At 33.6% G+C, this 27,996-nt stretch overlaps 6 protein-coding genes across 8 annotated transcripts; 4 read left to right on the top strand and 2 right to left on the bottom strand.

Moving 5' to 3' along the window:
- Positions 1–2: 2 nt before the first annotated feature.
- Positions 3–2,374, top strand: Mpk (phosphomevalonate kinase). 2 transcript variants are annotated; one of them, XR_001227952.1, is made up of 4 exons: positions 3–308; positions 418–614; positions 1,245–1,694; positions 1,998–2,374. XR_001227952.1 is itself a non-coding variant. In XM_013314224.1 (3 exons), exons 1-3 carry the CDS (start codon positions 232–234, stop codon positions 1,526–1,528), a joined length of 558 nt encoding a protein of 185 aa, XP_013169678.1. In that variant the 5' UTR covers positions 3–231; the 3' UTR covers positions 1,529–1,833. The 2 variants fall into 2 exon arrangements, 1 of the variants encoding a protein (XP_013169678.1); XM_013314224.1 differs by lacking the exon at positions 1,998–2,374 and having other exon boundaries at positions 1,245–1,833.
- A 21-nt stretch (positions 2,375–2,395) lies between these two features.
- On the bottom strand, positions 2,396–4,256 carry LOC106119305 (cytochrome P450 6B4-like). Its single transcript, XM_013314221.1, has 2 exons — positions 2,745–4,256; positions 2,396–2,670 (listed from the first exon to the last, which is right to left on the bottom strand). The coding sequence occupies exons 1-2, from the start codon at positions 4,090–4,092 to the stop codon at positions 2,501–2,503; spliced, it is 1,518 nt and encodes a 505-aa protein (XP_013169675.1). The 5' UTR covers positions 4,093–4,256; the 3' UTR covers positions 2,396–2,500.
- A 2,263-nt stretch (positions 4,257–6,519) lies between these two features.
- On the bottom strand, positions 6,520–9,770 carry LOC106119303 (cytochrome P450 6B5). The gene is made up of 2 exons (XM_013314218.1): positions 8,376–9,770; positions 6,520–6,971 (listed from the first exon to the last, which is right to left on the bottom strand). Exons 1-2 carry the CDS (start codon positions 9,724–9,726, stop codon positions 6,802–6,804), a joined length of 1,521 nt encoding a protein of 506 aa, XP_013169672.1. The 5' UTR covers positions 9,727–9,770; the 3' UTR covers positions 6,520–6,801.
- Positions 9,771–13,852: 4,082 nt separating this feature from the next.
- Positions 13,853–15,983, top strand: LOC106119306 (cytochrome P450 6B5-like). Its single transcript, XM_013314222.1, has 2 exons — positions 13,853–15,233; positions 15,708–15,983. The coding sequence occupies exons 1-2, from the start codon at positions 13,901–13,903 to the stop codon at positions 15,869–15,871; spliced, it is 1,497 nt and encodes a 498-aa protein (XP_013169676.1). The 5' UTR covers positions 13,853–13,900; the 3' UTR covers positions 15,872–15,983.
- A 3,087-nt stretch (positions 15,984–19,070) lies between these two features.
- Positions 19,071–27,996, top strand: LOC106119304 (cytochrome P450 6B5-like). 2 transcript variants are annotated; one of them, XM_013314220.1, is made up of 2 exons: positions 19,071–20,436; positions 27,830–27,996. In XM_013314220.1, exons 1-2 carry the CDS (start codon positions 19,071–19,073, stop codon positions 27,979–27,981), a joined length of 1,518 nt encoding a protein of 505 aa, XP_013169674.1. In that variant the 3' UTR covers positions 27,982–27,996. The 2 variants fall into 2 exon arrangements, with proteins under 2 accessions (XP_013169674.1, XP_013169673.1); XM_013314219.1 differs by lacking the exon at positions 27,830–27,996 and adding an exon at positions 20,623–21,567 and having other exon boundaries at positions 19,072–20,436.
- Positions 22,757–25,585, top strand: LOC106119301 (cytochrome P450 6B4-like). Its single transcript, XM_013314216.1, has 2 exons — positions 22,757–24,128; positions 25,141–25,585. The coding sequence occupies exons 1-2, from the start codon at positions 22,796–22,798 to the stop codon at positions 25,302–25,304; spliced, it is 1,497 nt and encodes a 498-aa protein (XP_013169670.1). The 5' UTR covers positions 22,757–22,795; the 3' UTR covers positions 25,305–25,585.

Below are 27,996 nucleotides of genomic sequence, written 5' to 3'. Positions count from 1 at the left end.
GACAACAACATTCGTTCCATATTCCGTTGTCAACAAAAATAATTAATTATTTTTACACCAATGTAAATTAATGCATCGATTCTTTATGTAGCAATAATATACCCTTGAGTTTTTTCTTAATTGTACGCTTGTCTCTTCCTTTATTTCAATAAGACGGTCCATGTTGGTACTTTCAGACTAACTTAGTTAATATAAGTTTGTAATATACGTTCTTTTTTAAAAACGAATAAGATGCCTCAAGTTGTTTTATTGTTCAGTGGCAAAAGAAAGTCTGGAAAGGATTTTTTGACTGATCATTTGCAAAATATGTAAGTATGGCAACGTAAAATTTCTTTTACTAAAGTGGACAGAAATTGATAACTAAAACTGTTTTATTATGTACGCTCTCTCTAACATCTTTAACTTATATGTTTCCAGGTTAAGAGACAAATGTGAAATCATCAAAATATCTAAGCCCATTAAAAGTCACTGGGCTAAAGAAAAAAACTTAAATTTGGATGAATTATTAAGTGATGGTAAATACAAAGAGCAGTACCGTTTGGATATGATACAATGGAGTGAGGAGATGAGATTTAAAGATTATGGATGCTTCTGTCGTTCTGCATGTGAAAATGGTAAGATTCAACTAAGTCACAATTGTTATAAATGTATCGCCCAGTTTCTGAGAGTTTTTTTTTTATAAAAACTACTGACTCATAAGGCAAATGGCAAAAGATTAAAAACCTTTACTTACCTATTTACTTTGATTTCTTTTATGATCATTTTGGAATTCATTTGTTCACTAATTGCAAGTCATAGTTTTTTTTTACATCATAAGGTGGCAAATGAGCGAGCGGGTACCTGAAATTGCTGAAGTAGCAAAGTGACCCTTGCCCATAGACACGCGCAATTGCATATGCGTTGCCTACCTTTAATCGACGGAGGAGAGGATGCACAGAAAGAAAATATTTTCCCTTTCCATGCATCCCCCCATCCCGAAAGTCCACTTCCATTTCCCATCCTTTCCTTATAAGAAAAGGGTGGGAAGGGAAAGAGGGCTAAATTAGGCACTCGTCAGACGAAACGCGGAATTTCTTCCACTTCACGCCTGTTTTCTGTGTGGTGGTTGTATTTCACCGGGCGAACCTGGCCAATTCATGCAAAGATGTTAAAGCGGGTTCTACCACTCTTAAAACTCTACTCTTTAAAGATCTACTTGTATATTCATTGTTCCATATCTAAAAATATAACTTTTTTTATTATAGCTGTGGATAGACCAGTATGGATTGTCAGTGATATTAGACGGAAAACTGACATTCAGTGGTTCAAGGAAAATTACGGTGATGCTATAAGAAAAATACGAATTACTGCTGATGATGATACAAGGAAAGCGAGAGGATATAATTTCCAATTAGGAGTTGATGATGTTGCGTCAGAATGTGATTTGGATGATTATAATGATTGGGATCTTGTTATAAACAATAGTAAAAATGGACAAAGTTTAGAAGAACAAATAAGTGCTATTTCAACATTGATAAAACATGTGTAATTTATAAGAGCCAATAGCTTATTGGTTAAGGATATGGTTTACATGGTTGTGGGTTTGAATCCCTCCGTTCAAATATTATGCCACAAGCTTATAGCTCGATTGCAATGGTGACGAGAAATATTAGGAAATTAATAAAAAGTATTATGGAGTGGAAATAACTTTTTATGTAAGTTAATTCTTTCTTGAGTAAAAAAATCATGGTATTTAGAGATATGGTATGGAGCTTTACTGTTTTTAGATAATATTTATTTAAAGTGTTTTAAAAGAGAAATAAACTGTATTGGTTGTAGGTTTGTTATTTTCTATTGTTTTTATATATTTCTTGCTCAATAGTTTGTTTTTGATGCAATCATTGTTTATTTATTTGATTTATTTAAGCTTTGTACACAGTTTAAAGTACATAGTGTAACATTACATAGAAATACAATGATGTACAGGTGAGCTTAACTGTAAAAGAGTTCTCTTACAGGAATCCTTGCGATACAGAGAGGATGTATAGTGGATAATAACTGTATGTGTATGTATTGTTATTCATGTTTCTAAAAATATCAAGAAAATTACTAAGAGATTGATAGATTATTATATGAATATAGATGTAGATAAGATTGATTAAGTACAGGGTGGTATAAAATAAAATTACTCTGCTTTTATAATTTTAGTTATTTATTTTTTTAATTTTCATACAGGATTTGTATCAATTTTTGTATTGAAGAATTATTATTTATTTATTTATTTTAAAATGAATCTCTTAACAAAGTATTTACATTGTCTTGGTGTGTGTGTTTTAATTTTATACATGTTCGTTGGATCTAATTTGAATTTATTTTGGTGGAAGAATGTATTCAATATTGATATTATAAATTTAATTTTATATAAAGTGCTTTGTTTTCTTTTGTAACATTAATATGTCTTTTTTCTATTAATAGTACTTTTTCATCTTTATTATTGCCACTATATTTTGAAAATTTAACTTCATACATTCCTAGAAATTAAATTTAAATAAATTCCATTTTTAGGTCCTATTAAAACTCTTTTAGGATCAAATTGCATAACCTCTTGTGTATTCTTAGATGGCTCCACTCGGAACTTTGATAAGAGCTTTGTTATGCAGATTCGGGACTGTACTTTTGCAAACCGCATTCCTGAAAAAAAAAGTATTTTATTCTGCAAGTTTTTATAATATTAAATGTATGTTATTTTAAAACGTTTGACACACCTATGCAATTCCTTGGTCCTATACCAAATGGCATATAAGCACAAGGATGTCGATCCTTTACTTTTTCAGGAGAAAATCTCTCAGGGTCAAATATTTCTGGGTTAGGGTAATACTTAGGATCGTGTTGTATACCCATTGTCGATACAAAAACTTTTTGTCCCTTTTTGATGACGACATTCGTATTTGGTATAGTATAATCAACTTGAGCTCGACGTTGTATCGGATCGACTAAAGGATATTTCCTTAATGTTTCATCAAAAACTCTTTCCATGTAAATCATATCAGTTATAGCTTCATATGTTATATCTCCATTATTTCTATCGAGAACGTCATCTATTTCCTTGATTAATTTCTCTTGTATGTTTTGATTTTTAGCTAATTCATACAGCATGAAAGACATTGTTGTTGCGCTAGTTTCATAGCCCGCTGCATAGAAAACGAATGCTTGCGCCGCTATAATACTATCGCTAAGTTCTAATGTAGTTTCTATATCTTCGTCAGATCTTCTAGCCCCTTTTATTTCACCTTTCTCTCTCAACTCCAAAACTAAGTCCATGAAGTCTTTCCTATTTGATGGTTTGCCGTCTCTTTCATTTATAACAGTTTTTACCAAATCTTCGAAGAAATATCTAAGCTCCACAGAAAATATTGTACTGTTGAACTTTTTTAGTATACCCGGAAACAGCATATCAATTTCTCTTGCGTAAGATAATGAGAAAATGATTTTATCTATTTTATTAAACATTTCCATTTTATCTGCCATCGCATCGAAATCTAGACCGAAGGCACAAGCTGAGATTGTTGCCATTGTGTACCGTTGAATTAAAGAATGGATTTCATGTTCATTTTTTTGTAAACATATATTATTTACTTCTCTTAAAAACTTGTCTCCTCTATCATTTAGTAAATGGATCATGTTTTTTAATTTACCAGATGTAAATATTGGTGTAAATTGATTTCTCAAAACACGCCATATGTCAGTATCAGCGTGAAACAAGTTAGCACCAAGACCATCTTTACTAAAGGATACGCCTCGATCAGAAAAAGAATCGAAATCTTTAATCATAACGTGCTTTATAACCTCCAAGTCACGTATTAACAGAGTCGGTGTTGTCAATCTGAATACACCAACAATCTTCTCTTCAGGATACTCAAGATAAATCTTTTGCATTACCTCAGCTATGTTCTTCCTTCGTAGTGTTGATGTTATTATGTTTCCGAATAATGGAACCGGTTTTGGTCCGATGACTCTTATATTTTTCCAGTAGTTGAAATTTTTTGTAATAAAACTATGTACGTAATATATAATAAGTAACAATAATAATACCAAAATTAGTAACAGATTCATGATTATTAGAACGCGATACGTCCTTGCTCACGGTATAGTTTTACACAAAAAGATATGTTTATTTAAATAAACACAGTTTACAACAACGGCTTTTTATCATTCTATGTGATAGCAATGTCAGCGGAAGGTCAATGTTAAGAGATCATGTGATTCTAAGGATAAAAGTGTTTAGGTTTTAGAACTATCAAGTTTACTAAATATATTCATGCATTAAAGTAATTCTAAACTAAGATTCTTATAATATATTTAAAATGATTTACATTTATCATCATTATTTATTATTAGCTGTTGTCGGCGACTCCGTGCGCTCAGAATAAAATAAAACTTTATTAGTAGTCTATTTGCTCTTCCAGGTTTTTTCATCATTTTTTTTTCACATTTCATCTATGCCAAATTACAGCGAGATTCAGGCCGTTGTTCTGGAAATACCTTCTAACAAACATCCATGCATGCATCCATCCATCCATCCAGCCAATCTTCCGTCCGTACGTCCATCCGTCCACCCGTCCATCCGTCGATCCGTCCATCCGTCCATCCGTCCATCCGTCCATCCGTCCATCCGTCCATCCGTCCATCCGTCCATCCGTCCATCCGTCCATCCGTCCATCCGTCCATCCGTCCATCCGTCCATCCGTCCATCCGTCCATCCGTTCATCCGTCCATCCGTCCATCTATCTAAACATTCGTAAGGTACAACTACTTCCTCCATAGAATAAACAATAGCTGCGGTAGTTATTCGGTAGAATTAGCATATTCATCAATCAGCAGGTCGTCGCGTGCTTCTAGCGTCTTAGTAATATCATTTATTATCATAATGACTTGCTAAGTACATCTGTGTATGTAAACTTTGTTATATTTGTTTTTATAATTATAGATAATAATAATAAACAGAAGACGTAAAAACATGTTTATAAAGAACTAGGGTTAAATGTTATCTGTATAGGAGATAATTTTTTTCCATTACCTAGTTGATAGAATAGTTGTAGAACGACCAAGTAGGTGTCAATCATATTAAATCCGGGAGCATAGATCAGACAAGCGCCTTAAAAGTACGGCCATTGGTTGGAGCCCTTCAGGTACAGTAAACAGGCTTTCCTCAGGACCCGACGTTCGGGCGCCCCACACCATTTGCCAGCCGTGCGACCTAGCTATCTGTAGAATTGAAAAATTAAAAGAACATGGCAACGCATCTGCGGTTCCTCTGGTATTGCTGATGCCCATGGGCGTCGTTGAACACCTCGGTGCTCCCGTTGCTCGTTTGCCCCCTTCTGTTATAAAAAAAGAACAAACATGAAAAAAGCATTTATTAGTATGCGCTAATGATCTTTATGTGTACACCGACTCCGAATTGACAGTAATTCTATCTTACTAGTATTATAAATACCAAAGTTTGATGGATGGATGGATGTTTGTTTGAAGGTATCTCCAAAAAGGCTGGATGGATCTTGATGAAATTTGACATACATATAGACCATAGTCTGGAAGAACACTTAAGCTACTATTTTTTTTAACTTAACAACTTAAAATATATTGTGTGAAAATAAAGTACTGTACCTATATTTTTATCGCACTAATAACAGTAATTCAGATATCTAGTCGTTAAAACAATTTATTATTATTAGCATAGCAATTAAATACTTTTATAAACGTTTTATCTTATCAGTGAATTGAAACTGAGGACATAGTACATTCCTTTCATTGAAAATACAATGAATTAGAAAGAGATGTTAATATATAATGTCTTTACAAGCACATTTGTCGGCTTTGGAAACTTACGTTAAATTAATAGCCAAACATTTATACTGCGTCTTTTTCCTACAATTTTTCTTATAAGGAAAGGATGGGAAGTGGAGGTGGAATTTCCTGATGAGAGGAAGCATGGGAAGGGAAAATATTTTCTTTCTGTGCATCCTCAAACCGTCGATTAAAGGTAGGTAGCGCATATGCAATTGCGTATGTCTATGGGTAACGGTCACTTCGCTACTTCAGCGATTTCAGATGGCCGCTCGCTCGTTTGCTTTAAACATGTAAATAAGTCACGTTGCTTCGCCTGCGAAAATACAGACTTAAACATAACTTTGAATATTTAATGACTTATGACTTAATGCGTAATAAATCAGCTTGTCAGCTAAGATTCTTTGGCAAAAACCGAGGGCCTCATTATGACTTCTGATAGTGTCTTAAACTTCTAGTTTTTGTATGTTGCCACCCGGATTTGTGATCCGTTCACCCTCCCAACAGTCTCTACATATTTTCAATAGCTTGCAAAGAAATTTAGGTTATAATTTAAAATTTAGTTAGTAAAATTTGTACATAAGGTTATGAGCTTATGTACTTGCTTACAAGTGATACTATGTTTGTAGGTAATAAATGTTATACGTAAATATTTTTTTATTTGAAGTACATACAGACAATTATATTAACTAACAGACATTATCTTTAGGTACTTGGATTCGCCTGTTATCGTAGAGTTTGATAAAAAATCTCTCAGCATCCATTAACAGATCCAGATGGCGCTAGTAGATACCAGGTCTAATTGTAAGTCTAAATCTTATATACACAGTAATGCAAAGGTTTAATGAACTCGTTTTATCGCAGAGCATACATACAGAGTTTCTTTTATAAAAAGCAGGATAAGTAATGAACAAAAGTTGTAAAAATATATTTTATTTTAAATTACAATTAGGCAACAAGAGAATTGGTATTCTTTTAAATACTTCTGGGTACGAATGTAAGGTAAACACCATTGTGTGGTCCCATTATCGGTCGTTTAGGGTCAAATTGCATTCTATCCATAGTTTTCTTGCTTGGTGTAACGCGGAAATTGCTCAGTAGCTTGGCTATACACACATGACTTTGTAATTTAGCGAAACGCATACCTGAAATATAAAAATAAGTAAATTATTATAAATAGGCTTATTATGCTAATTTTATTACTTAAATGTTATTTTTAATTGCGGAACTGAGAAAATAAAAACGTGGGTTTTGTGACATAAAGCATAAATAAAAAGAATTAATAAATTATGTGAGCGCCTAACCATGTTCTTACACTACAGAGATTCTTTGATTAGCAGTATTGCTAATGCGGAACCGCAGGCTCATAACCATGACATTGTATTTTAAACTCTTTGTCTGAGTCTTTCAGCATAAGAAAACTGCGGCAAGTGTAGAATAAATGCGGGATATCGCGACGGATTTCAATTAAAATATAAATTTAGGAAATTTGTTCATATATAATTTTTATGTGGGTCATACAGTTTGACCAATGTAAGTCAAGAAAGCAAAATTTTGCTTTCTTTGTTGCGCGTTGTAATCTTCGGTTGTGCGTAGTTTTATTCCATTGATATTTCATAAACCGTTATAAATGATATAGTTCAAAAGGCAAATATAATCTACATTAAATTCTCCTGATAATGAACATTACATACGTGTTAATATTGAATTCGAATAATAGCGTAATAATTTATTTGATGTTTTTAAAAGAAAAAAATATATGCTAGCACAAATATTTATTTAGCACATTTAACTAGCTATACTTTCATATATAATTTTTATCTTGGTATAGTTTAGCCTACGGAGGCGAAAGGTTTGTATTACCTTCTTGTTATTTTTCACAAAACAGAGACTACAATGTACGTTTGTAAAAATGGCACTGCAATCGAAAACAAGAAACTGTATGAACTGTTTTATCCAAAATTATTTTTAGTTTGAACTCGTAAGGACAAGAATAATATATACTACTTAATGACACCTACATAAATATTTTTAACAATCGCATGACCAGAAATAAACAACAGGAAATATTTTAAACTTGTTTCTATTCGCAACACCTACCGAGTTTTTGTTATGAATAATAATTTGCCAATTATAATTCTACCAGCGACACGTCTTGATTTCGTAAAGACAGCAAAGAGTAACTCTATATTTAATATATAAGATATTTAGCCAGTTTTATTCGCCTCACAGTAGTAATAATTTCCCATAACCAAACTTGGTCTCCTGTGTTTAAAGCGACGGTCTCACGTAGTACAATATTATGTAAAGTATTTCTTAATTCTTAAAACAATTTAGTGTAAATCAATTAATTTTTTAACTTAGGAGCTTTATTTTTTCATTTGAATATACATGTAATATTATAACATTTTTACAGAAGTATTTGAGTCTGGGAGTTTAAAATATATGTAAAATGAGTACCCTTTTTGTTGGATGGGTCTGAATATGTACAGTTTATTTTAAATCAATTAGAGAAGACTTAAAATGATTTAGTCACTTAGTTTACTTACCGATACAGTTTCTGGGTCCAACGCCAAATGGAAGATACGCGCAAGGATGCCTCTCTTTGCTATTTTCTGGATTAAATCTTTCGGGGTCGAATTTTTCCGGGTTCTTATAATATTTTTCATCGTTGTGAATACCGAAGGGAGATATTAGAACTGTTTGGCCTTTTTTAACAGTTACTTCGGTGCCGGGAATTTTGTAATCTATCGCTGCGTTCCTTTGCAAAGGTTCTACGAGAGGATACTTCCGTAAAGTTTCCGCAACAATATTTTCAAGATATTTTAATTCATTAAGCATTTCATATGTCATTTCTCCATTGTACTTTTTTAATGTTGTATCTATTTCCTCGTAGGCTTTTTCTTGTACGTCTGGATTTTTGGCTAACTCGTACAGAAGAAAAGACATAGTCGTAGCACTAGTTTCGTATCCAGCCGCATAAAATACGAACGCCTGTGCAGCTATTAAACTCTCAGTAAGCTCCACAATCTTTTCTTTTTCGTTTTCCAGTTTCTTTGGTCCTGTTATCTTATCCTGTTGTTTCAATTCTAAAAGAAGGTCCATGAAATCTTTTCTGTTCGTTGGCATACCATCTCTTAACTTCACTACTGTTTTTACAAGACCATGAAAGAAATCGGTAACTTTTTTAGGAAATAATGAACTATTCAATTTTTTAAGTATACCCGGATACATGTAATCTAATTCAATGACATAACTGGAAGTAAATATGAGCTTGTCAACAGTTTCCAAGGTCTTCATGTTTTCGGGAGTGAAGGAATCAAGGTCGATTCCAAATGCGCACGCCGATATTGTAGCTAAAGTATACTTCTGGACGAGTGAATGTGTCTCTAGTTCTGTAGGTCGCTTGTTGCAAATCTCATTGATGTAATTAACGAAGATATCACCGCGGCCGAGCATCAAGTATAACATATTTTTAAGTTTTCCAGATGTAAATATTGGAGTAAAACGGTTCCTCAAGACCCGCCAAGTATCACCATCCGCGTGGAACAAGTTCATTCCGAGACCACTCTTGCTGAATTCCACGCCTCGGTCCACGAACGAATCGAAATCTTTAATCATTATATGTTTGATTACATCCAAATCTCTTAAAAGTAAACAAGGTGTTGTCATTCTATAAACTCCGATCACTTTTTCTTCTGGAAAGGCGTCGTACATTTCTTTGAAAACAACACCAACATTTTTACGACGTCGTGTCGATTCTAATAAATTTCCAAAAAACACAACAGGTTTCGGCCCCTTAACATTTTTATTTTTCCAATAATTAAATGTTCTTGTAAAATAACTATATAATAAAATAATAAATGATATTAAAATCACCGGTATAAAAGTGTAATCCATTTTGCGAGATACGCGCGGATCGAGAAACAACTCGTTGTGTCTGACAATATTCTGCTGAGATTCTTTTATATACATTACGTAGAATTTAAAAGTAACCTGTATTATCAGCGGAACCTATACGTCATTCAGTAACACATTTATTTAAAAAAAAATACAGTTAATCATAATTTTTCAAAACAATATTATTTTTAAATGTTTTAATTAGCTCAGTAAATTTAAAATTGTAGTTATTTAATGTAGAGTAATTAGGAAAATATAAAAATAAGTTTTAAACAGAAAAAACCAAAGTCTTCGAAACTTACAGCGCCAAGGGGGGTATAAAAGGGTAGCCTTTAGGCCGCTATTAAAAGGATATGCTTAATCGTTAAAATAGGTTCAATCGTTGTTGTTTTTTAAACAAATTCATTACAATTTAGGTTAATATACTATATAAATGTTTTTTTTTTCAATGCACTATACGGTTTTTCTATGCGATAAAACTAAAGCGTAACCTGTTGATGATACTGTTCGTACCCCTCGCTCACTTCACCCCGCGTTGGCCTATCTATTTAAAAAATAAAATGACTCCTTGTATTTTGCTTGTAAAAAGTATTGCGTCCATGTTTTGTTTTTTTTGTTTTATCGTTATCATCGTTGAGTAACTACATATTTAAGATTATATTTGACAGTGGTAGACGACAACAACAGGTCCTTTGCTCGTTTGCCATCTTATAATGTAAGTTCCAGGCGGACTTATACCAGATTAAAGAGATTAAAATACCAAGAAACCGACGTGCGTAGATGTACATATGAAGGTTGGAGAAGCGAGAGACGTATGTATATCAGTTTGGCGCCAAATGTAGCGCTGTGGTCTCTGCCTTCCCCTCTTTGTTACGGGCGTGAGTTATGTTGTTCAGTCATTATACGGCAAGCGGACACATCTAAGTATTATACATTGTACGTTTTAATACAAATTATTATTATTTATTTACCTACCAAGTAGTCTAGCGACAAATATTAAGTCAGCGGTAAAAAAAGTCAAACATTGATGTATACAAAACCTGCTTCGTCGACTCCACGTAAGTGGCATGGGCAGAAAGATATGCTTTAATACAAAACTTTTACATATTTAACATTCGTCAATGTACCTCTTGTGTACCTACATCGTCGTCGAGTTGTAAAGTCAATGAACTTCTTTCTTTGTTGGACTGGCTAATAATAGCGATATACGTAATCCTTGATATAAAAATCTCGTGTCTCAATGTTACTGTAATCCTCCGAAACGTCTTGAACGATTTTTATAAAATTTTATATACAAGTAGGTCTGAGAATCGTCTACTGTCTATTTTTGAATCCTGCGCGGACGTAGTCGAGGGCGACAGCTAGTATAATATAATATGACATTGTCAGAACCATTGATTCCAGTATTTTCGTTGTTACTGTTTTGACTCGTAGATTTGCATTAGTTCGTATTTTTAAATGTCTTATAAGTTTCCTTCGTGCCGCATGATTGAGAATTTTGCCCGAGAATAGTAAAAAGTGAAACCGCGAATAACGGAACCGCGAATAAGGTGCTTTCACTGTACTATTTTTTAAAAAGACAACGGCCGCGACTTCATCTTCTTTTAAAAAAAACTTTAAATAATAAGTCGAAGTCGTACGAAGATTTAAAGTCCATTTTTGTGCGATTCTATTGTTCCAAAGATATCTTAGTAGATATGGGGTTTCGGGGGCGATAAATTGATCTAGCTAGGAATCATTTTTAGAAAATGTCATTTTATTCGTGTTTTATCGATAATCAACTTAAACATAAACTTAACTTTTTCTATCGGTAAGATCGAAAAATATTATTCATTTTTCATCATTTTATTAGTAATTCGTACTTAAATATAATTTCCAATAAACACAATTAAAAAAAAAATACCGAGCAAAGCTCGGTCATTCAGGTACTGTTTGTTATGCTGAAAGTTAATTCATAAGCAACATAGCACATATTGTTTGTTCAAGTCAAAGATATAATCACAAGTATTTATTTGAAGTATGTTTTTACTTTGTATTATATGGTTATCAATAAAATAATAAACATGATTAAGCAAAATATAAGCAATTGCCCCAATAGATTATATAGGATGTCCGGAATAGTGTTCAAAGGAGGATCATAGATTTCTTGACTGAAATAATTACTATTAACCTATTAATCCTTTTATTTAACACGACTAATTAGTAGGTTTTAAAGCTCAATTATGACCTTCCGGAGATATAATGTAAATGTATTGACTAAAGTTACGCGATGTACTGTAACATGTTACATAGCAAATATTCGTGAAGTAGGTAGTGTTACAAAGAAACCATTGATGTGAAAGTTATACCTCGTAATCCCGCAGAGCTTTCGATAGCAGAGCGTGGTCGGTTCAGGGCCCAATATTCCCTTCCTAGTAAGTTTTTTTTTAAATCATGCGCTATAATGCAACTCTAGGGGCAAGGTGGAATTATACAGGAAGTCTAAACAAGCTCGGTCAAAAATTAACAGACGAACCACTATCAGATTGCTTAGCTTCCTTACTATTTTTAAATAAGCCATAACTTAGGACGGTCATAACTGCCTATGCAGAGCTTGCATGGGCGACGATGAAACAGCGTCTCACGTAATGCACTGCTCGGTACTAGGCGCTAGTCACGGAATTGCTAATTGATCCCATACAACTAACTAATTTACTAACTACATCTCGTAATACACCGCTTAAATGGAATGAGGTAGACTCTTCGAGATATTTGCGTAATTTTTTTCAAGTTTTAATTTACTTTAAAGTCCTCAAGTATAATAATATAAGAAAACAGCTTTTGATTGACATGCCTTCATTTAAATATAACAATTTCAGACATCCTGTATATATGTTTATTTAGTAGTATCATTTCATAATGATTTGACAATTATTTTGTTAAATTAGCAATTTTCAACAATGATATTGTGTTTTTAATATGAATCATAACTGTACATAATACGACCAGCATTAATTATTATCGCTCTCGGATAATGTTTCTAACAGAAAAAAAAGAAGCAGTGGTTCACTTTTTATCCTAGCGTTTCGTTAAATATTTCACACAAAGAACCATGGGGGCTTTGGTTTAAACTTTCGTAAGCTCATGTACACTTAGTCGGAAGTCGGCACAGTCTCTGGGCCTTCAGGGTGCGTGTTGTCGAAATTTGCAAAATCTATACAAAAATATGTGCTCGTTGCAAAAATGCACTGTCTCGTTTGACATGTGTCCAACCCACAAATTAAAAGGTTGTTCAAAAATATGTCGTCCGTTATTTTGTGACAGCGGCCATCTTTGATTTCCAATGGCATCGGATTTGAAAAAATAATTAAATTTAAACAGTCGACTGGAAGGAGATGTGTTTTCAACATCTTTCCGCAGAATACATTTTATAAGTAGCCTAACCTCATTAAAAAAAACCCGATTGATATTCTGCACTATATGTGTTTTGTAACGATTTTATATACCTGTGACACTCCGGGGAAGATGATCAATCGAATCATACCTCACTTGTCGAAATCGATTCATTCTTGTATTCTCTAGGCCGTCACAATACAAATCCCTGTTCATAATAAACAAACTAATATGCACGCGAAAACCCTCTTTGTAATTATTCAGAAAACTGGCTTTTGTCTGCGAATTAGTAACTAACTTATGAGCTAATCCAGACAGTAAACTAAAAAAATACTTCCTACAAACTTAAATACCTTAACTATTATACGTATATTATATTATTTGGTAAATATTTATGAGAAACTTAAGTTTAAGAAAATGAGTGTTGCCATCAAACTGCTACGCAGTTTGGCGACTGTGATTAAATTGTTATTTGTAAAGTTTCTTTATAAATAAATAAATAAAATACTTAACTGTGTGCCAAATTTCATCAAGAACTGTTAAGCCATTTTGGAGTTATCTCCTAACAAACATCCATCCATCAATGACTCAATTTTTGGTTGCTCATAAATGCCTAGTTGCTGTGCACTGAATTAAGACGGATTTTTAGAATAATATTATTACCAAGTCATGCAGATAGTGAATTATAATAAACGTTATCTGTTAATATATATACAAGTAATAATACACGTAGAATGTATTGAACTCAGATTTTTTGAACGACACAAGTTCGTAAAGTGAAGTGACCGCGAACAGTACAAAAATGATTTACTTCGTAATCTTGCTGGCATGCGTATTTGCCCTTTTATATTATTATTTTACAAGAACTTTTAATTACTTTAAAGATAGAAATATTCCTGGACCTAAACCGATACCGTTCTTTGGAAACATTAAAGAGTCCGCTCTCAGACGTGTGCAAATATCCACAATTATTCAAGATGTTTATAATTCATATCCTAACGACAAAGTAGTCGGAGTTTTCAGAATGACTACACCATGTCTACTTTTGCGTGATTTAGACGTAATCAAGCATGTAATGGTTAAAGACTTTGATCAATTCGTCGACAGAGGGATAGCTTTTAGTAAAGAAGGACTGGGACTCAATCTTTTCAACGCTGATACGGATACATGGAAAGTTCTGAGGAATCGCTTTACTCCACTTTTTACATCTGGTAAACTGAAGAACATGTTATACCTCATGACTGAACGTGGTGACACATTTCTTGATTATGTTGAAAATCTACGTTCAAAAAAATCTGAGCTCCCGATACATGTACTTGTACAGAAGTTCACAATGGCTACTATTTCAGCATGTGCCTTTGGCTTGGACTTAGATGAAGATATGTATAAAACATTGAATAAAATAGACAAGATGATTTTTACTCCTAAGTTCAGCCTTGAGTTAGACATGATGTACCCTGGTATTTTGTTGAAACTTAATAATTCAATTTTTCCAAAATTTTTAAAATCTTTTTTTATTAATCTCGTGACAACTGTTATAAACCAAAGGGGTGGAAAACCAACAAATAGAAAAGACTTTATGGATTTGCTTTTAGAACTAAGACAAAAGAAAACAATTGAAGTATCAAAAGGATCGGTCGATGACAAAGTAAGATCACTTGAGTTGACCGATGATATCCTTGCAGCACAGGCGTTCGTGTTCTATGCGGCCGGCTACGAGACCAGCGCCTCTACCATGTCGTACTTATTCTATGAACTGGCTAAACATCCCAAGATACAAGATAAAGTTATTGCAGAAATTGACGAAGTTCTTAAACGATACAACGGCGAAATAACCTATGATTGCTTAAATGAAATGACTTATTTGCAACAAGTATTTGATGAAACGTTAAGGAAATATCCAATCGTAGATCCTTTGCAACGCAATGCAGATATGGACTATGTAGTGCCAGGAACTAACACTATAATCATAAAAGGACAAACTGTGCTAGTAAGCGTTTTAGGTATCCACCGTGATCCTCAGTATTATCCCAACCCTGATAAATTTGATCCTGAAAGATTTAATGCTGATAATAAGAAAGACAGACACACCTGTGCTTATCTACCATTCGGAACAGGACCGAGAAATTGCATAGGTACGTAAAACGAAACTTTATCTAAAAACGCAACATAATTATTTAGAAAATAAATTAAATACGAAATTAAGATAAACCATTCATCACGGTTATTTTTAAATTGATTCTTCTTGACGCCAATATTTTGTGTGGTCGTGGTATTGGAGCGGTCGATCCGATCCATTTTTTTAGAGGGTCGATGGTTCAAGAGTTAAGCTTTTGACTTGCAATCTGCAGGTGCCAGGTTCGAAATCCGCCATATGCCAATTTTATTTTATATTTCTGATTTACATATGTACATTTATCCGATGTTCTTACGTATCACGTATAACGAACAAAAACAAATATATGTGTGAAGTCAACCAACTCGCACTGGGCAAGCGTGGTTGACTTATAGTCTAAATACCCCTAACATAGGGTAGGCTCCGAGCCTCTCAGTGGGGAGAGGGTGAGCCTATAGTGAGCTGATGATGATGTGTATATTTTACATTTTAGGAATGCGGTTTGCTAAAGTGCAGTCTCAAGTATGCATCGTCAAATTTTTGTCCAGATACCGAGTGGAGCCAACCAAAAATACTCCAACTGAAGTGAAATTTGATCCAATGCGTGTAGTCCTGTTCCCCATTGGAGGAATTGAACTAAATATTTTGCGAAGATAGATTTTGTGATTAAATTTTTATATTTGACAATGCTTTATAGGCTTAGATTCTCTGTTCCTGTTTTAATTTCATTGAAAAATTATGAATAAATATAAAAACGTTTTAAAAATCACCATACCATGTAAAAGTGAAGATTTAATACGTTCCAAGCGGTATGAATTTATCTGTACTTTCCATTATTGCCTTTTAAACCTTGTCCTAAACCATATTGTAGCTGCAGGAGGATAATTAAACACCATTTACTGTACATTTAAGTCTCAATCCTTTTTTTACAAATAAAACAAACCTCCACTTTTTCCTCTCGATTACTATTCACAATGAGGTGATTGATCTAAATCAATAAAAAATATTAAAAATTGTGACAGTGAAGAAACTTGTTAATAGGTAAAACTTTAAAACAATATTTTATTACTTTTATTAACAAGAGTATTTAATAATTCACTAATAATTATAAAAAAAAATCATTCATTAAATTTACCGGAACTCAATTATATACATGTGATAAATATTTAAAAAGATCGGTATTCAATAAATACGATAAGCCCAGCATATCTCTTATTATTTACTATTATGATAAATATTTTAAAGCTGTATACTTTGACAATAAAGAAATAGACTAAGCATAGAGTCGTATTAAATGAAATCTACCACTTTTCTAAAACTTGTAATGTTTAACCGCTGCGTCGTCTGTGGCCCTATTAGTAAGCATTTGACTGAACTAGACCGTATCAAAACGTCCAGGTTCGATCCCCGCCATGTCACCATGTATTTTTCGTTTTTCGAATTTCATATGTAAATTGATCCATTGTTATTATGGTGAAGGAAAACATCCTAATGTAAGCTTTATGTGAAGCTATTATGTGTTAAGTTAACCAAACTGCTTGGGTTGAAATATTTATATAAAAATATACCTCTATCTCTATCATTTTCGTTGAGAAAAACAGAGATAATAATACCTATATAAAAAGTATTTTGCCAGCAGAATTTCGCTGTAACAACGGAAAGTTTGTAAATGGTCTATGTCAAATTGTGTATAATATCTTTAGTTCACAATTCTTTGAAAGAAATTTGCCTAGTTCTATTTTGAAGTGACTAAAATTACATTTGGTCGGTGACATACAACATCGTAAGTTTGACCTACGTGATTGCACAGTGAAATGTGACGCTAATGACTTGCAGTTACGTTACAAGAAAAGTCTGATACATCTTAATTGTAATATACACAACACAATAGTCACCGATAAACAACATACAAAAGTGAAATCACAAAACTGAGAGTCATCGTAGAGCACGTTGCGTTGATTATGAGTTTAATATAGGTGTTAGGCATCGCAGTCACCGCGATTGCCGTGCTGTAGTGTGTAAAGCGAGGCAGACAGAGTTAATTATCAATTAATATATTACTAGCTGTGCCTGCGACTTCGTCTGCGTGAAATACTGTCTTTGGGTAGCATTTAATTTATTTAAGCTACTTATTTTACTAACGCTTATAATATGTAACAACAAAACATTCAATTTACTAAACATTCTTCTAAACCTTACATCCTGTAATGCAAACTTTCAACGCCTAACGTTATTTTGCACTCTTGGGGTAAAAATTTTATAAATATTGAATTTCATATTTATTTAAATCAAATTAACAACCTAACGTGGATCAGTGGTCAAGCACTTGACTTGCAATCTGCAGATCCTGGGTTCGAATCCCGCCATGTACCAATGTGTTTTTCGATTTCTGATTTACATATGTACATTTATCCGACGTTCTTACGGTGAAGGAAAACATCGTGATGCAACCTGCACAAATCTGAGAAGAAATTCAAAGATATGTGTGAAGTCAACCAACCCGCACTTGGCCAGCGTGGTTGACTACGACCTAGTCACCCCTTACTTAGGGTAGGCTCCGAGCCCCTCGGTGGGGACGTATGGTGAGCTGACGATGATGAAACATTCTTATAAACTTTACATGCTGTAATGCAAACTTTCAACGCCTATTGTTATTTTGCACTCTTGGGGTAAAAATTTTATAAATATTGAATTTCATATTTAATTAAATCAAGTTAACAACCTAAAAAATAAGTTTTAATCTTCTATCTGTAAAAATGGTGATACTTTCATACAAATTTCCAACCCCGTTTTTAACCCTTTACAACCCCTTTTTCGCGATAAAAAGTAGCCTATGTCCTTACCCAGACTCTAGACTGTCTGTGTACCAAATTTCATTAAAATCGGTTCAGTAGTTTTTGCGTGAAAGAAGGACAGACAGACAGACAGACGGAGTTACTTTCGCATTTATAATATTAGTAAGGATCATTGTTTTTCGTACTGTTGCTGTTATGTCATTTTTTTATATAATACTATTTTCTATACTCGTGTAAGTTTTATAAATTTCCTGCCATAACTAACCGCGATATTAGCGCCTTTCTCATAAGTATATGTCCTTGTCTATTTTGCCCACTGGGTCAGATAAGTTTGTCGGTATAAAGTTATATTGGGAAGTCTTACTATCTATGACACTCTTTGGTCTGTCCTCGTAGATAAAAGAATCAGTAGGGTCGATTCGACTAAACATGACCTGGTAACCTATTTTCTATGACCGTGTTAATTATTTCTAATTTATTCTATTATTTTACTATTCTCTTATCATCGGATTACTTGGTTTTTATAAAATATTAATATAATTTACGATAGTTTTGCTTTCAAAATATTTTTGATTGAGCCGGTTTAATCGATAAAATATGAGTGAGGTTTATGAATCGAAAAAAGTAAAACAGTACTTTCTCCGATTGACTTTAGAATAACTCAAAAACTACCCCACAAAAAAATCATCTAAATCGATGTATTTGCGATGTTTAACAAAAAAAAAATTAAAAAACGGTTGTCAATTGTCGGCAAATCGGTGCTTATTCCGTGTAATCTCCAACGTGTAACGTGTAATTTCACCGGTTGATGTTTAACAGGTTCGATAATGTATGCTGGAGTAAGTTAATTTTTTTTAAACCACTCTGAGAGAATGAATTCTTAAAGTTTGACCCATACTATTGTAAAATGTTAACTAGAGTCTTCGAGAGGCGCCTTAATGTCGCAAGATGTATAATATATCATCAAACTCGTTTACATTTTTTATATGATCTATCAATTTTAATTTGTAATCTTCAAGGACAACGTAATTTAGCTATATAAAATCTCATCAACCCGTACTATGTTCCATTCGATAATAGCGGACAGTACGACAATGTTGTACCTATTATTGACTTTCGCAAGTGTAGCTGGGCTTTTATATTTCTATTTTACAAGAACTTTCAACTACTGGATTCATAGAAATGTACCTGGACCAAAACCGCTACCATTGTTTGGCAATATTAAAGATTGCGTATTAAGACGTAAGCATACTGCGTTAGTTTTCAAAAGCATTTACGATGCATATCCTAACGAGAAGGTGGTTGGAGTTTACACAATGACCATGCCGTGTCTACTGCTGCGTGACTTGGACATCATTAAGCAAGTCATGATTAAAGACTTTGAACTATTCGTCGACAGAGGCGTCTCATTTAGTGAAGAAGGACTAGGACTTAACCTGTTTCATGCTGATGGCGATGCATGGAGAGTCCTGAGAAACAGATTTACAACAGTTTTTACTTCTGGTAAACTGAGGAACATGTTGTATCTTATGACTGAAAGAGGTGAACACTTTGTTGAGTATGTCGACAAAATTTGTGCAAAACAACCGGAACAACCTATACATCTCCTCGTTCAGAAGTTCACAATGGCTACTATTTCAGCATGTGCTTTTGGTTTGGACTTAGATGAAGATATGTACCAAGTATTGGACAAAATAGACAAAAGTATTTTTACTGTAAATTACAGCAAGGAGTTAGATATGATGTTCCCAGGCATATTAAAAAAGTTTAATGGTTCACTATTTCCAAAATATATAAGTAATTTTTTTCATAATCTCACCCAAACAGTGATTAAGCAAAGAGGAGGACTCCCGACAAACAGAAAGGATTTAATGGATGTGATTTTGGAGTTGAGACAACAGAAAACAATTGAAGCACCGAAGAAAATGGACAAAGAGAATCTGAGGATAGTTGAACTGACTGACAGTGTGATTGCGGCGCAGGCATTCGTGTTCTATGCCGGTGGCTACGAGACCAGCGCATCCACCATGACGTACATGTTCTATGAACTGGCGAAAAATCCTGATATACAAGATAAAGTAATTGCAGAAATTGACGAAGTTCTTAAACGATACAACGGCGAGATAACCTATGACAGCTTAAATGAAATGACTTATTTGCAACAAGTATTTGATGAAACTTTGCGGAAATATCCACTTGTAGATAATTTGCAACGCAACGCTCAAACGGACTACATAATTCCAGGCACTAATGTTACTATCAAGAAAGGACAAACTGTATTTGTGAATGTTTTGGGTATTCAACACGATCCTAAATACTACCCCAACCCAGATAAGTTTGATCCTGAACGGTTTAGTCCTGACATTGAAAAAAATAGACATTCATGTGCTTATTTACCTTTTGGAACTGGACCTAGGAACTGCATAGGTAAGTGATTTTTTTTTATTCAAAACAACAATTGTATGAATAACACAAGTACAGAAATAATGACTAGTCCTGTATTCTTCTGTCATAAAGAAATTAATTAAATTGGAATTGGCCTATTGTTTTAGCTGACTGATTTTAGCTGGAATTATACAATTTTTTAATGATACTATACTTTGTGTTTTCCAGGCATGCGGTTCGCTAAAGTACAGTCCCGAGTCTGCGTAGCTAAGTTCCTATCCAAGTTCAGAGTGGAGCCTTCGAAAAAGACACCAGTGAAGTTGGAATACGATCCCATGCGACTTGTTTTATTCCCAAAGGGAGGAATTCACTTAAATGTTTTATGTAGATAAATGAAATCTATCATTCGACGGACATGAGAACTAAATCAATATAAGAAATGGTTGTTATTAAAATAAGTATACATAACGTAATAAAAATGAGTTTAGTATCAATTGGTTGTATACTGTAAGGATGCTATGCAGTTGTTTTTAATAAATAAATAAAATAATATATTATAATATAAATTATATTTATAAATAAAGTTAGTAACTAGATCCTTAGTCCAGTCTAGTTACTTATAACTATGGGTAACCGCAGTTTTGTTCTAGTGTGTACATAATAGCTAATATTTCATGACTAGCGGCCGCCTGCGACTTTGTCAGAGTAAAAAGAAAACTAGCCTGTTATATGCCCGCCGTATACAGTTTTAATGTATAAATTCTTTTGTAAAAACTAAAAATTTTTTTGGGCTTCTGTTTCACTTAGTCGAAATTATTTCCCTAAAGGTCTAAAGTGGGGGGATCAATATTTGGATAGAACAATATAACGTTATTCCTTCAACAGAATTGCTTGAAAATTTACATGAACACTTCTCATAATAAAGAATTAAATACGTATTTCAGACTTTTTTTAATTTATTCGATAAAGATGTAACCTGAGGAACTAAAGTTTGTTTTAAACTCTACATGAATAAACTCGTGGGAAACAGCTGCCAGTCTATTATAGCGCCTAGAATAAAAATAAAATATTCTACTACGTATTACTACCGGTTCAGTTTGGTGGTTGCATGCATCAGGCGTTAGATATATAACAAGTTGGTTCATTTTCTTTTTACAATATTTTATATTTTTTACACAAGCTTTTATACAACAACAAATAAAAAATATTTTGCATGAACATGTGTTTACGCAAGTTCCCTGTCCAGTTCATAAAAATGGTTTGGTGAAACTTGTGAATTGAACGAATACTCATAAGAAAATCTAAAGAAAATGTACGTAATGTAAATTAAAAATATGTACCTTTACCTACTCTTTAATAAAGTTTTGCGTTCCTATCGCTTATGTAGATGCTCTTACTATTAAACATAACCAATATTTTATTTCCTAACTTTTGACATGTCTGATGATAGTATTTTATAGTCGCCGACAACAGCCCATAAATAACTTTGGATTATTTGATATAACTCTAATTGTGATATAATACATTGAATAAGTATTGCGGGATTCATTAAAAATATCTAAATCATTATGTATTCATATTAGGCGCCTACTGGTATTTTTTCGTCAAATGTACTTTTTGTCCGATTTCAAGGTGAACATCTTGTTTTCACAGTTAGGTTAGTTACATGCGGTTGCGTGCGTGCGGTTTTGGTATTGTGATATCACACTTATTAAGATATATTTTGTGACACTTAAATCTGCGCAGAATATATTTCTCATATACTATTTTTCATATAATTACCAATTTTCGGGTTGTTTAGTGTTTACTGTCTTTAAAGCATAGAATTGCTTTGAAAATAAAAATGAACAAAAAAATAATACTCGATACAAAATAAATTAAAAGGCCAATTACTTAAACCAACTATTTGAGACTTTAAAATTACTCCGAATTTGGTTTCTTTTAATTCTTTAGTCAATAAATATTTAAAAATTATCATTTATAGATGAATATACATTTGTATTAAATATTATTCATCCAATAACAACGATAAAATATGATTTCTTTTTTGATAAATGTTTCTCTTATAAAAATACATCATTAGCTCACTATACGTCCCTACTGACGGACTCGAAGCCTACCCAAGTTAGGGGTGACTAGGCCATAGTCAACCACGCTGGTCAACTGCGGGTTGACTTCACACATATCCTTGAACATCCTCGCAGATATGTACAGGTTCCATCTCGATAATTTACTTCACAAACAAAGAAATACAAACATGTCTACAACACACATACTAAATTTTTTATGTTCAAAGATACGATTTTATCAAGTCATTGCTTCTTGTTATCATGACAAACATATTTTATATAATCTGTGTGTTTTGAGTTGTTGTCGTTCAGTCGCTTCGCGCAGTCCAACGATGATATATCTTTTAGTGATTTTGGCAAGTGTATCTACACTTTTGTATTATTATTTTACAAGGACTTTTAACTACTGGAAAGACAAAAATGTACCAGGACCTAAACCGCTACCATTGTTAGGAAATATTAAAGAAAGCGCATTGAGACGTAAGCATCCTGCCTTAGTTTTCAAAAGTATTTACGATGCGTATCCTAATGAGAAGGTGGTTGGAATTTACAGAATGACAACACCATGTCTACTGCTGCGTGACTTGGATGTTATTAAGCAAGTCATGATTAAAGACTTTGAGCTATTCGTCGACAGAGGAATCTCATTCAGTAAAGAAGGTCTAGGACTTAACCTGTTTCATGCTGATGGCGATTCATGGAAAGTCCTGAGGAACAGATTTACACCAGTTTTTACGTCTGGTAAATTGAGGAACATGTTGTATCTTATGACTGAAAGAGCTGAACATTTTATTGAGTATGTCGACAAAATTCGTGCAAAACAATCGGAACAACCCATACATGTCGTCGTTCAGAAGTTCACAATGGCTACAATATCAGCGTGTGCTTTTGGTTTGGACTTAGACGATGATATGTATAAAACTTTAAATAGAATAGACAAAATGATTTTTACTCCAAGTTATGCCAGAGAATTGGATATGATGTACCCTGGGATATTAAATAAGTTGAATGGATCAATATTTCCCAAGTTCGTAAACACGTTCTTTGATAACCTTGCACAAACTGTTGTCAAACAAAGAGGTGGACTACCTTCAAACAGAAAGGACTTTATGGATTTGATTTTGGAGTTGAGACAACAGAAAACAATTGAAGGTACGAAGAAAATGGATGATGATAAGCTGAGGATAGTTGAACTGACTGATAGTGTGATTGCGGCGCAGGCTTTCGTGTTCTATGCGGCTGGCTACGAGACCAGCGCGTCCACCATGTCTTACTTGTTTTATGAATTAGCGAAAAATCCTGATATACAAGATAAAGTAATTGCAGAAATTGACGAAGTTCTTAAACGATACAACGGCGACATAACCTATGATTGCTTAAATGAAATGACTTATTTGCAACAAGTATTTGATGAAACGTTGAGAAAATATCCAATCGTAGATCCTTTGCAACGCAACGCTCAAATGGACCATATAATCCCAGGCACTAATGTTACTATCAAGAAAGGACAAACTGTACTTGTGAATATTTTGGGTATCCATCACGATCCTAAATACTACCCCAACCCTGAAAAGTTTGATCCTGAACGTTTTAGTCCTGAAAATGAGAAGAACAGACATTCATGTGCTTATTTACCGTTTGGAACTGGACCTAGGAACTGCATAGGTAAGTAAAACCTTATAAAATCAGTCAGCCGTATTATGAACATTTCCTGAAGACTTTAAACTACAGCAATTTGTGATATTAACATATTATTATGTTACAAAGCTATTAATAAGTTAATTATGTTTTGTATATTATATATTAAATATATAAAAGAATTATAATGATAGCTAGCTGTCGCCCGCGACTCCGTTCGCGTGTTAGTCTAAAAAATAAAAAAAAACTTAGGGGTGGACTACCCTTAACATTTAGGGGGATGAAAAATAGATGTTGGCCGATTCTCAGACCTACTCAATGTGCTCACAAAATTTCATGAGAATCGGTCAAGCCGTTTCGGAGGAGTATGGGAACGAAAATTGTGACACGAGAATTTTTATATATAAGATGTGCATATAAATGTTAAGATCAAAATTGATAATAATGATAAGAATCTATTTTTGAAGAGTTAATATCTTAGTATCATTTTATCTACCGTTGTTATTACTATTATGTTCTCTATAAATGTAGGGTAATTATAAAGTAGTTTCAAATAAGAATTTAACAACCACAAGGTGCCAAAAAATACGTTGCACGAATTCCATGTTTTCTGATGACCCTTCCACAGTCCATGTCACGTTCGTGAGACCCTCCTACTCAATGTAATGATTATCATAGGAGATCGGTTTGTGACAATACTACAGGGTGTGTAAATAACGATAGAGTTCCAAATATTATACGAAATACTATATTTTAAAAAATTCGAGGTCACATAATCTGGAACCACTTCTCGGTCCTTGTCGAACAATGTCACATTTCATTGAGCCTCTCTCTCTCAACGTGTGACGTGTTTTTATAACCTTAAGATGTCTTAACACGTTTGATTCTTTTTAATAATCATCAATGTAGGTTATCATTATGTGTCGTCGCCCTGAAACCCTGACCCGGATTACTTTCGTATGCAATCTACTAATAAGTAGTATAATCTAATGCTATGATAATAAAAACATTAACGTTTGTGTAACTGTTTACATTCCAGGCATGCGGTTTGCTAAGGTGCAATCCCGAGTGTGCGTAGCCAAGTTCCTGTCCAAGTTCAGAGTGGAGCCTTCGAAAAATACACCAACGGTGTTGGATTACGATCCCAAACGTTCTGTTCTGTTCCCCAAGGGGGGAATTTACCTTAACATTTTACCTCGATAAATTTTTAATGAAAAGTTAAAATACTTTCGTTATAGAATTTTAAAAACAGTAAGTAATAACTATAGCGTGGGCCAAAGTATAGGCCGCATTTGACATGTATCACTTCTAGCCGCGTGATGAGATAAATTGCTTAAAACATCGATTAAAGAGAATTAATCGATTTGGACATCAAATATATTTCAATCGAATTCAACTGTCATGAAGAATCCACGTTTTTCGTTCGATTGTTTCTGGCATCCTAAAAGACATCCTTAAAAGAAAATAAGTTCACTGAAGCAACATTGTAAAGACGTTCTCTTAGCATTATTGCAATAAATATGTAATCGAAATTCGTATAAAAGAACGCAATTGTATAGTTCTAACTTAAAACCTGTGTTACCGCGAAATTTTAAATAAATATATTTTTTTTAATTTTTGTCCGTCTGCCTGTGTGTATGTCTGTCCACAAGGCTGCGTTTGTACTGGATAATATTATTGGCTACTATTTTTTTTATTCCTACCCTGATGATGTCGCCGGCGACGGCTAGTAAATGATAAGCTTAAAGCCTAATCAGCCATATGGAGAAAGTATCTCCAAAATATAATACGCTGATCAACTCAGAATCTTAACTAAACACTTTTTTGGGCTTCGAAAAACTTTGAGTATCTATTAAAAGCATTATTAAAATTAAACAAAAAAAGTTCCGACTGTATGTCTGCCTGCCTGCCTATGTAACTGTCAGTAAATCAGTGTTTGTTTCGGGTAATATTTGTAAAGGCTAGACCGGTAATGACGGCATTTTTACTGGATGGTAATCGATGTAAGCTTTAAAAAATTATCTAATTTTTTGTAATCCCGCGCTGAAAATATCTCTGGCGATCGCTAGTCTAACTTAAGTCTAGCCTAAGAAGACTATTCTACTGCCTTACACAGCTCAAGAAGGTTTCTGAGTATCTAACTTAATCCAATCAATTCAAACAATATCTTATAACTAAGTTCCAAGTCATATCCCATTACTCAACACGTCTGTTTGTAAAGTTGTTTAATTTCGCAAGTCAATATCAATACCACGTTTTTTCACAAAGAAATATAAATTATTTTTAGCAAATCATCATTTATTATTTATCATGATAAACAAATTGTAGCTATGCAGACTTTTGGTCTTAGTTTGTTACTGTACAAAGTACATTTTTTGAGATAAGGCGGTAAAATGAGTAATAAAATTATGATATACCAAAATTATGTATCTTTGCCAATTTTTTACGATTTTCTCCTATCTGTAAAGACAACAAAAAATCGAAGGACCAAAGAAACTCGACAATGAAGATGACGATAGTTGAACTGACTTATACTCGTAGCCTGATTGCAGCGCAGGCTTTCGTGTTCTACGTGGCCGGCTATGAGACCTGCGTCTCCACCATGTCTTACTTTTTTTATGAAATCGAAACATCCTAAAATCTTACTTCTTACTATCTTATAAATGCGTGTGATTGGACGGATGGATAGATGGATGGATGGATGTTTGTTTGAAGGTCCAGAAAGGATGCATGGATCTCGCTAAAATTTGGCATACAATTATAACAAAGTCGAGAAGAACACACTATTAATTAAGTTTTTTTTAAATCCGCGCGGACGGAGTCTCGGTCGACAGTTACTTTATGTACATGATGATGAAAACAGTAGTCTTAACCGTTTCGCAGCTTCGCTTAGAACACAACACAAATATAAGTCAGAAAAAATATCACTGAAATAATTTTAGAATATAACATTAATGGAAACCATATTGTTAATCTTAATCATGATATTAAAATTAGTACTGATGAATCATATCAGTAGTCAAACATCGTAATATGTTATGATAAGAGTCTAAATTATGACAAGCTTATTTGAGCTGGCAGAGGGCTGTTATCGTGTTTAGTTCTATCAGAAAACATATAAAACTTACATGTAGGTAAAGAAAGTTACATAAAATACCTATACAGCTATAAGGATATTTGAATCCTCATCATCAACTCACTATACTTTCCCACTGAGGAACTCGGAGCCTACTCCAAGTTAGGGGTGATTACGCCATAGTCTACCATGCTGGCCCAGTGCGCGTTGATTGACTTCACACATATCTCGGAAATTTCTTCGCAGATATTGTTGTTTTCCTTTGCCGTAAGAACGGTGGATAAATGTACATATGTAAATCGAAATTCAAAAAACGCATTTGTTCATGATTTAGAAACAAATATTTGTTTTTCTTTTTTAATATGAATAATTTTATATTTTATATCATTAAGCGTCGGGGAACCTAAGTCGATAACATTTGCTTTCGATTCCAGCCAATCAAGGGTGTGTTATCTGATAGCTGATATTTTATTGTGTTCACGTAATTATAGCTTTATTATCTAATCCAGATCACAAAAGTGTGGCGAAATAAGGCCTTGTTGATGGCGTTAACTTAATAATGTCATTTGCAATACAGAAATAAAAATCGACTTTCGATTTTGCGTCAAAACTTGCATAAAACAATCCATTGTTTGCTTTCCATGCATTCCAGGCATGCGGTTTGCCAAATTACAGATTCGAGTAAAGTTTCTGTCCAAGTTCAGAGTGGAGGTTTGGAAAAACACACTAATGAAATTTGAGTACGAACCCATGCGACTAATTCTGTTCCACAGGGGAGGAATTCACCTAAATATTTTAATTTAACACAATATATATAAT

Source organism: Papilio xuthus, unplaced genomic scaffold (genome assembly GCF_000836235.2).
Source record: "Papilio xuthus unplaced genomic scaffold, Pxut_1.1 DF827461.1, whole genome shotgun sequence".
In the NCBI taxonomy this organism is placed as follows: domain Eukaryota; kingdom Metazoa; phylum Arthropoda; class Insecta; order Lepidoptera; family Papilionidae; genus Papilio; species Papilio xuthus.
The sequence above is the reverse complement of the archived record's forward strand: the minus strand, read 5'-3'. Positions and strand labels throughout refer to the sequence as shown.

Bases quoted from the DNA above. Each gene is read 5' to 3' on its own strand.
- LOC106119306 (XM_013314222.1), top strand. From the start codon at position 13,901: ATGATTTACTTCGTAATCTTGCTGGCATGCGTATTTGCCCTTTTATAT. The intron at 15,234-15,707 runs GTACGTAAAACG...TTTACATTTTAG, and splicing joins AGGACCGAGAAATTGCATAG to GAATGCGGTTTGCTAAAGTG.
- LOC106119301 (XM_013314216.1), top strand. From the start codon at position 22,796: ATGATATATCTTTTAGTGATTTTGGCAAGTGTATCTACACTTTTGTAT. The intron at 24,129-25,140 runs GTAAGTAAAACC...TTTACATTCCAG, and splicing joins TGGACCTAGGAACTGCATAG to GCATGCGGTTTGCTAAGGTG.
- LOC106119303 (XM_013314218.1), bottom strand. From the start codon at position 9,726: ATGGATTACACTTTTATACCGGTGATTTTAATATCATTTATTATTTTA. The intron at 6,972-8,375 runs GTAAGTAAACTA...TTTATATTTCAG, and splicing joins TGGACCCAGAAACTGTATCG to GTATGCGTTTCGCTAAATTA.
- Mpk (XM_013314224.1), top strand. From the start codon at position 232: ATGCCTCAAGTTGTTTTATTGTTCAGTGGCAAAAGAAAGTCTGGAAAG. The intron at 309-417 runs GTAAGTATGGCA...ATATGTTTCCAG, and splicing joins ACTGATCATTTGCAAAATAT to GTTAAGAGACAAATGTGAAA. The intron at 615-1,244 runs GTAAGATTCAAC...TTTTTATTATAG, and splicing joins TCGTTCTGCATGTGAAAATG to CTGTGGATAGACCAGTATGG.
- LOC106119305 (XM_013314221.1), bottom strand. From the start codon at position 4,092: ATGAATCTGTTACTAATTTTGGTATTATTATTGTTACTTATTATATAT. The intron at 2,671-2,744 runs GTGTGTCAAACG...TTTTTTTTTCAG, and splicing joins AGGACCAAGGAATTGCATAG to GAATGCGGTTTGCAAAAGTA.
- LOC106119304 (XM_013314220.1), top strand. From the start codon at position 19,071: ATGTTCCATTCGATAATAGCGGACAGTACGACAATGTTGTACCTATTA. The intron at 20,437-27,829 runs GTAAGTGATTTT...CATGCATTCCAG, and splicing joins TGGACCTAGGAACTGCATAG to GCATGCGGTTTGCCAAATTA.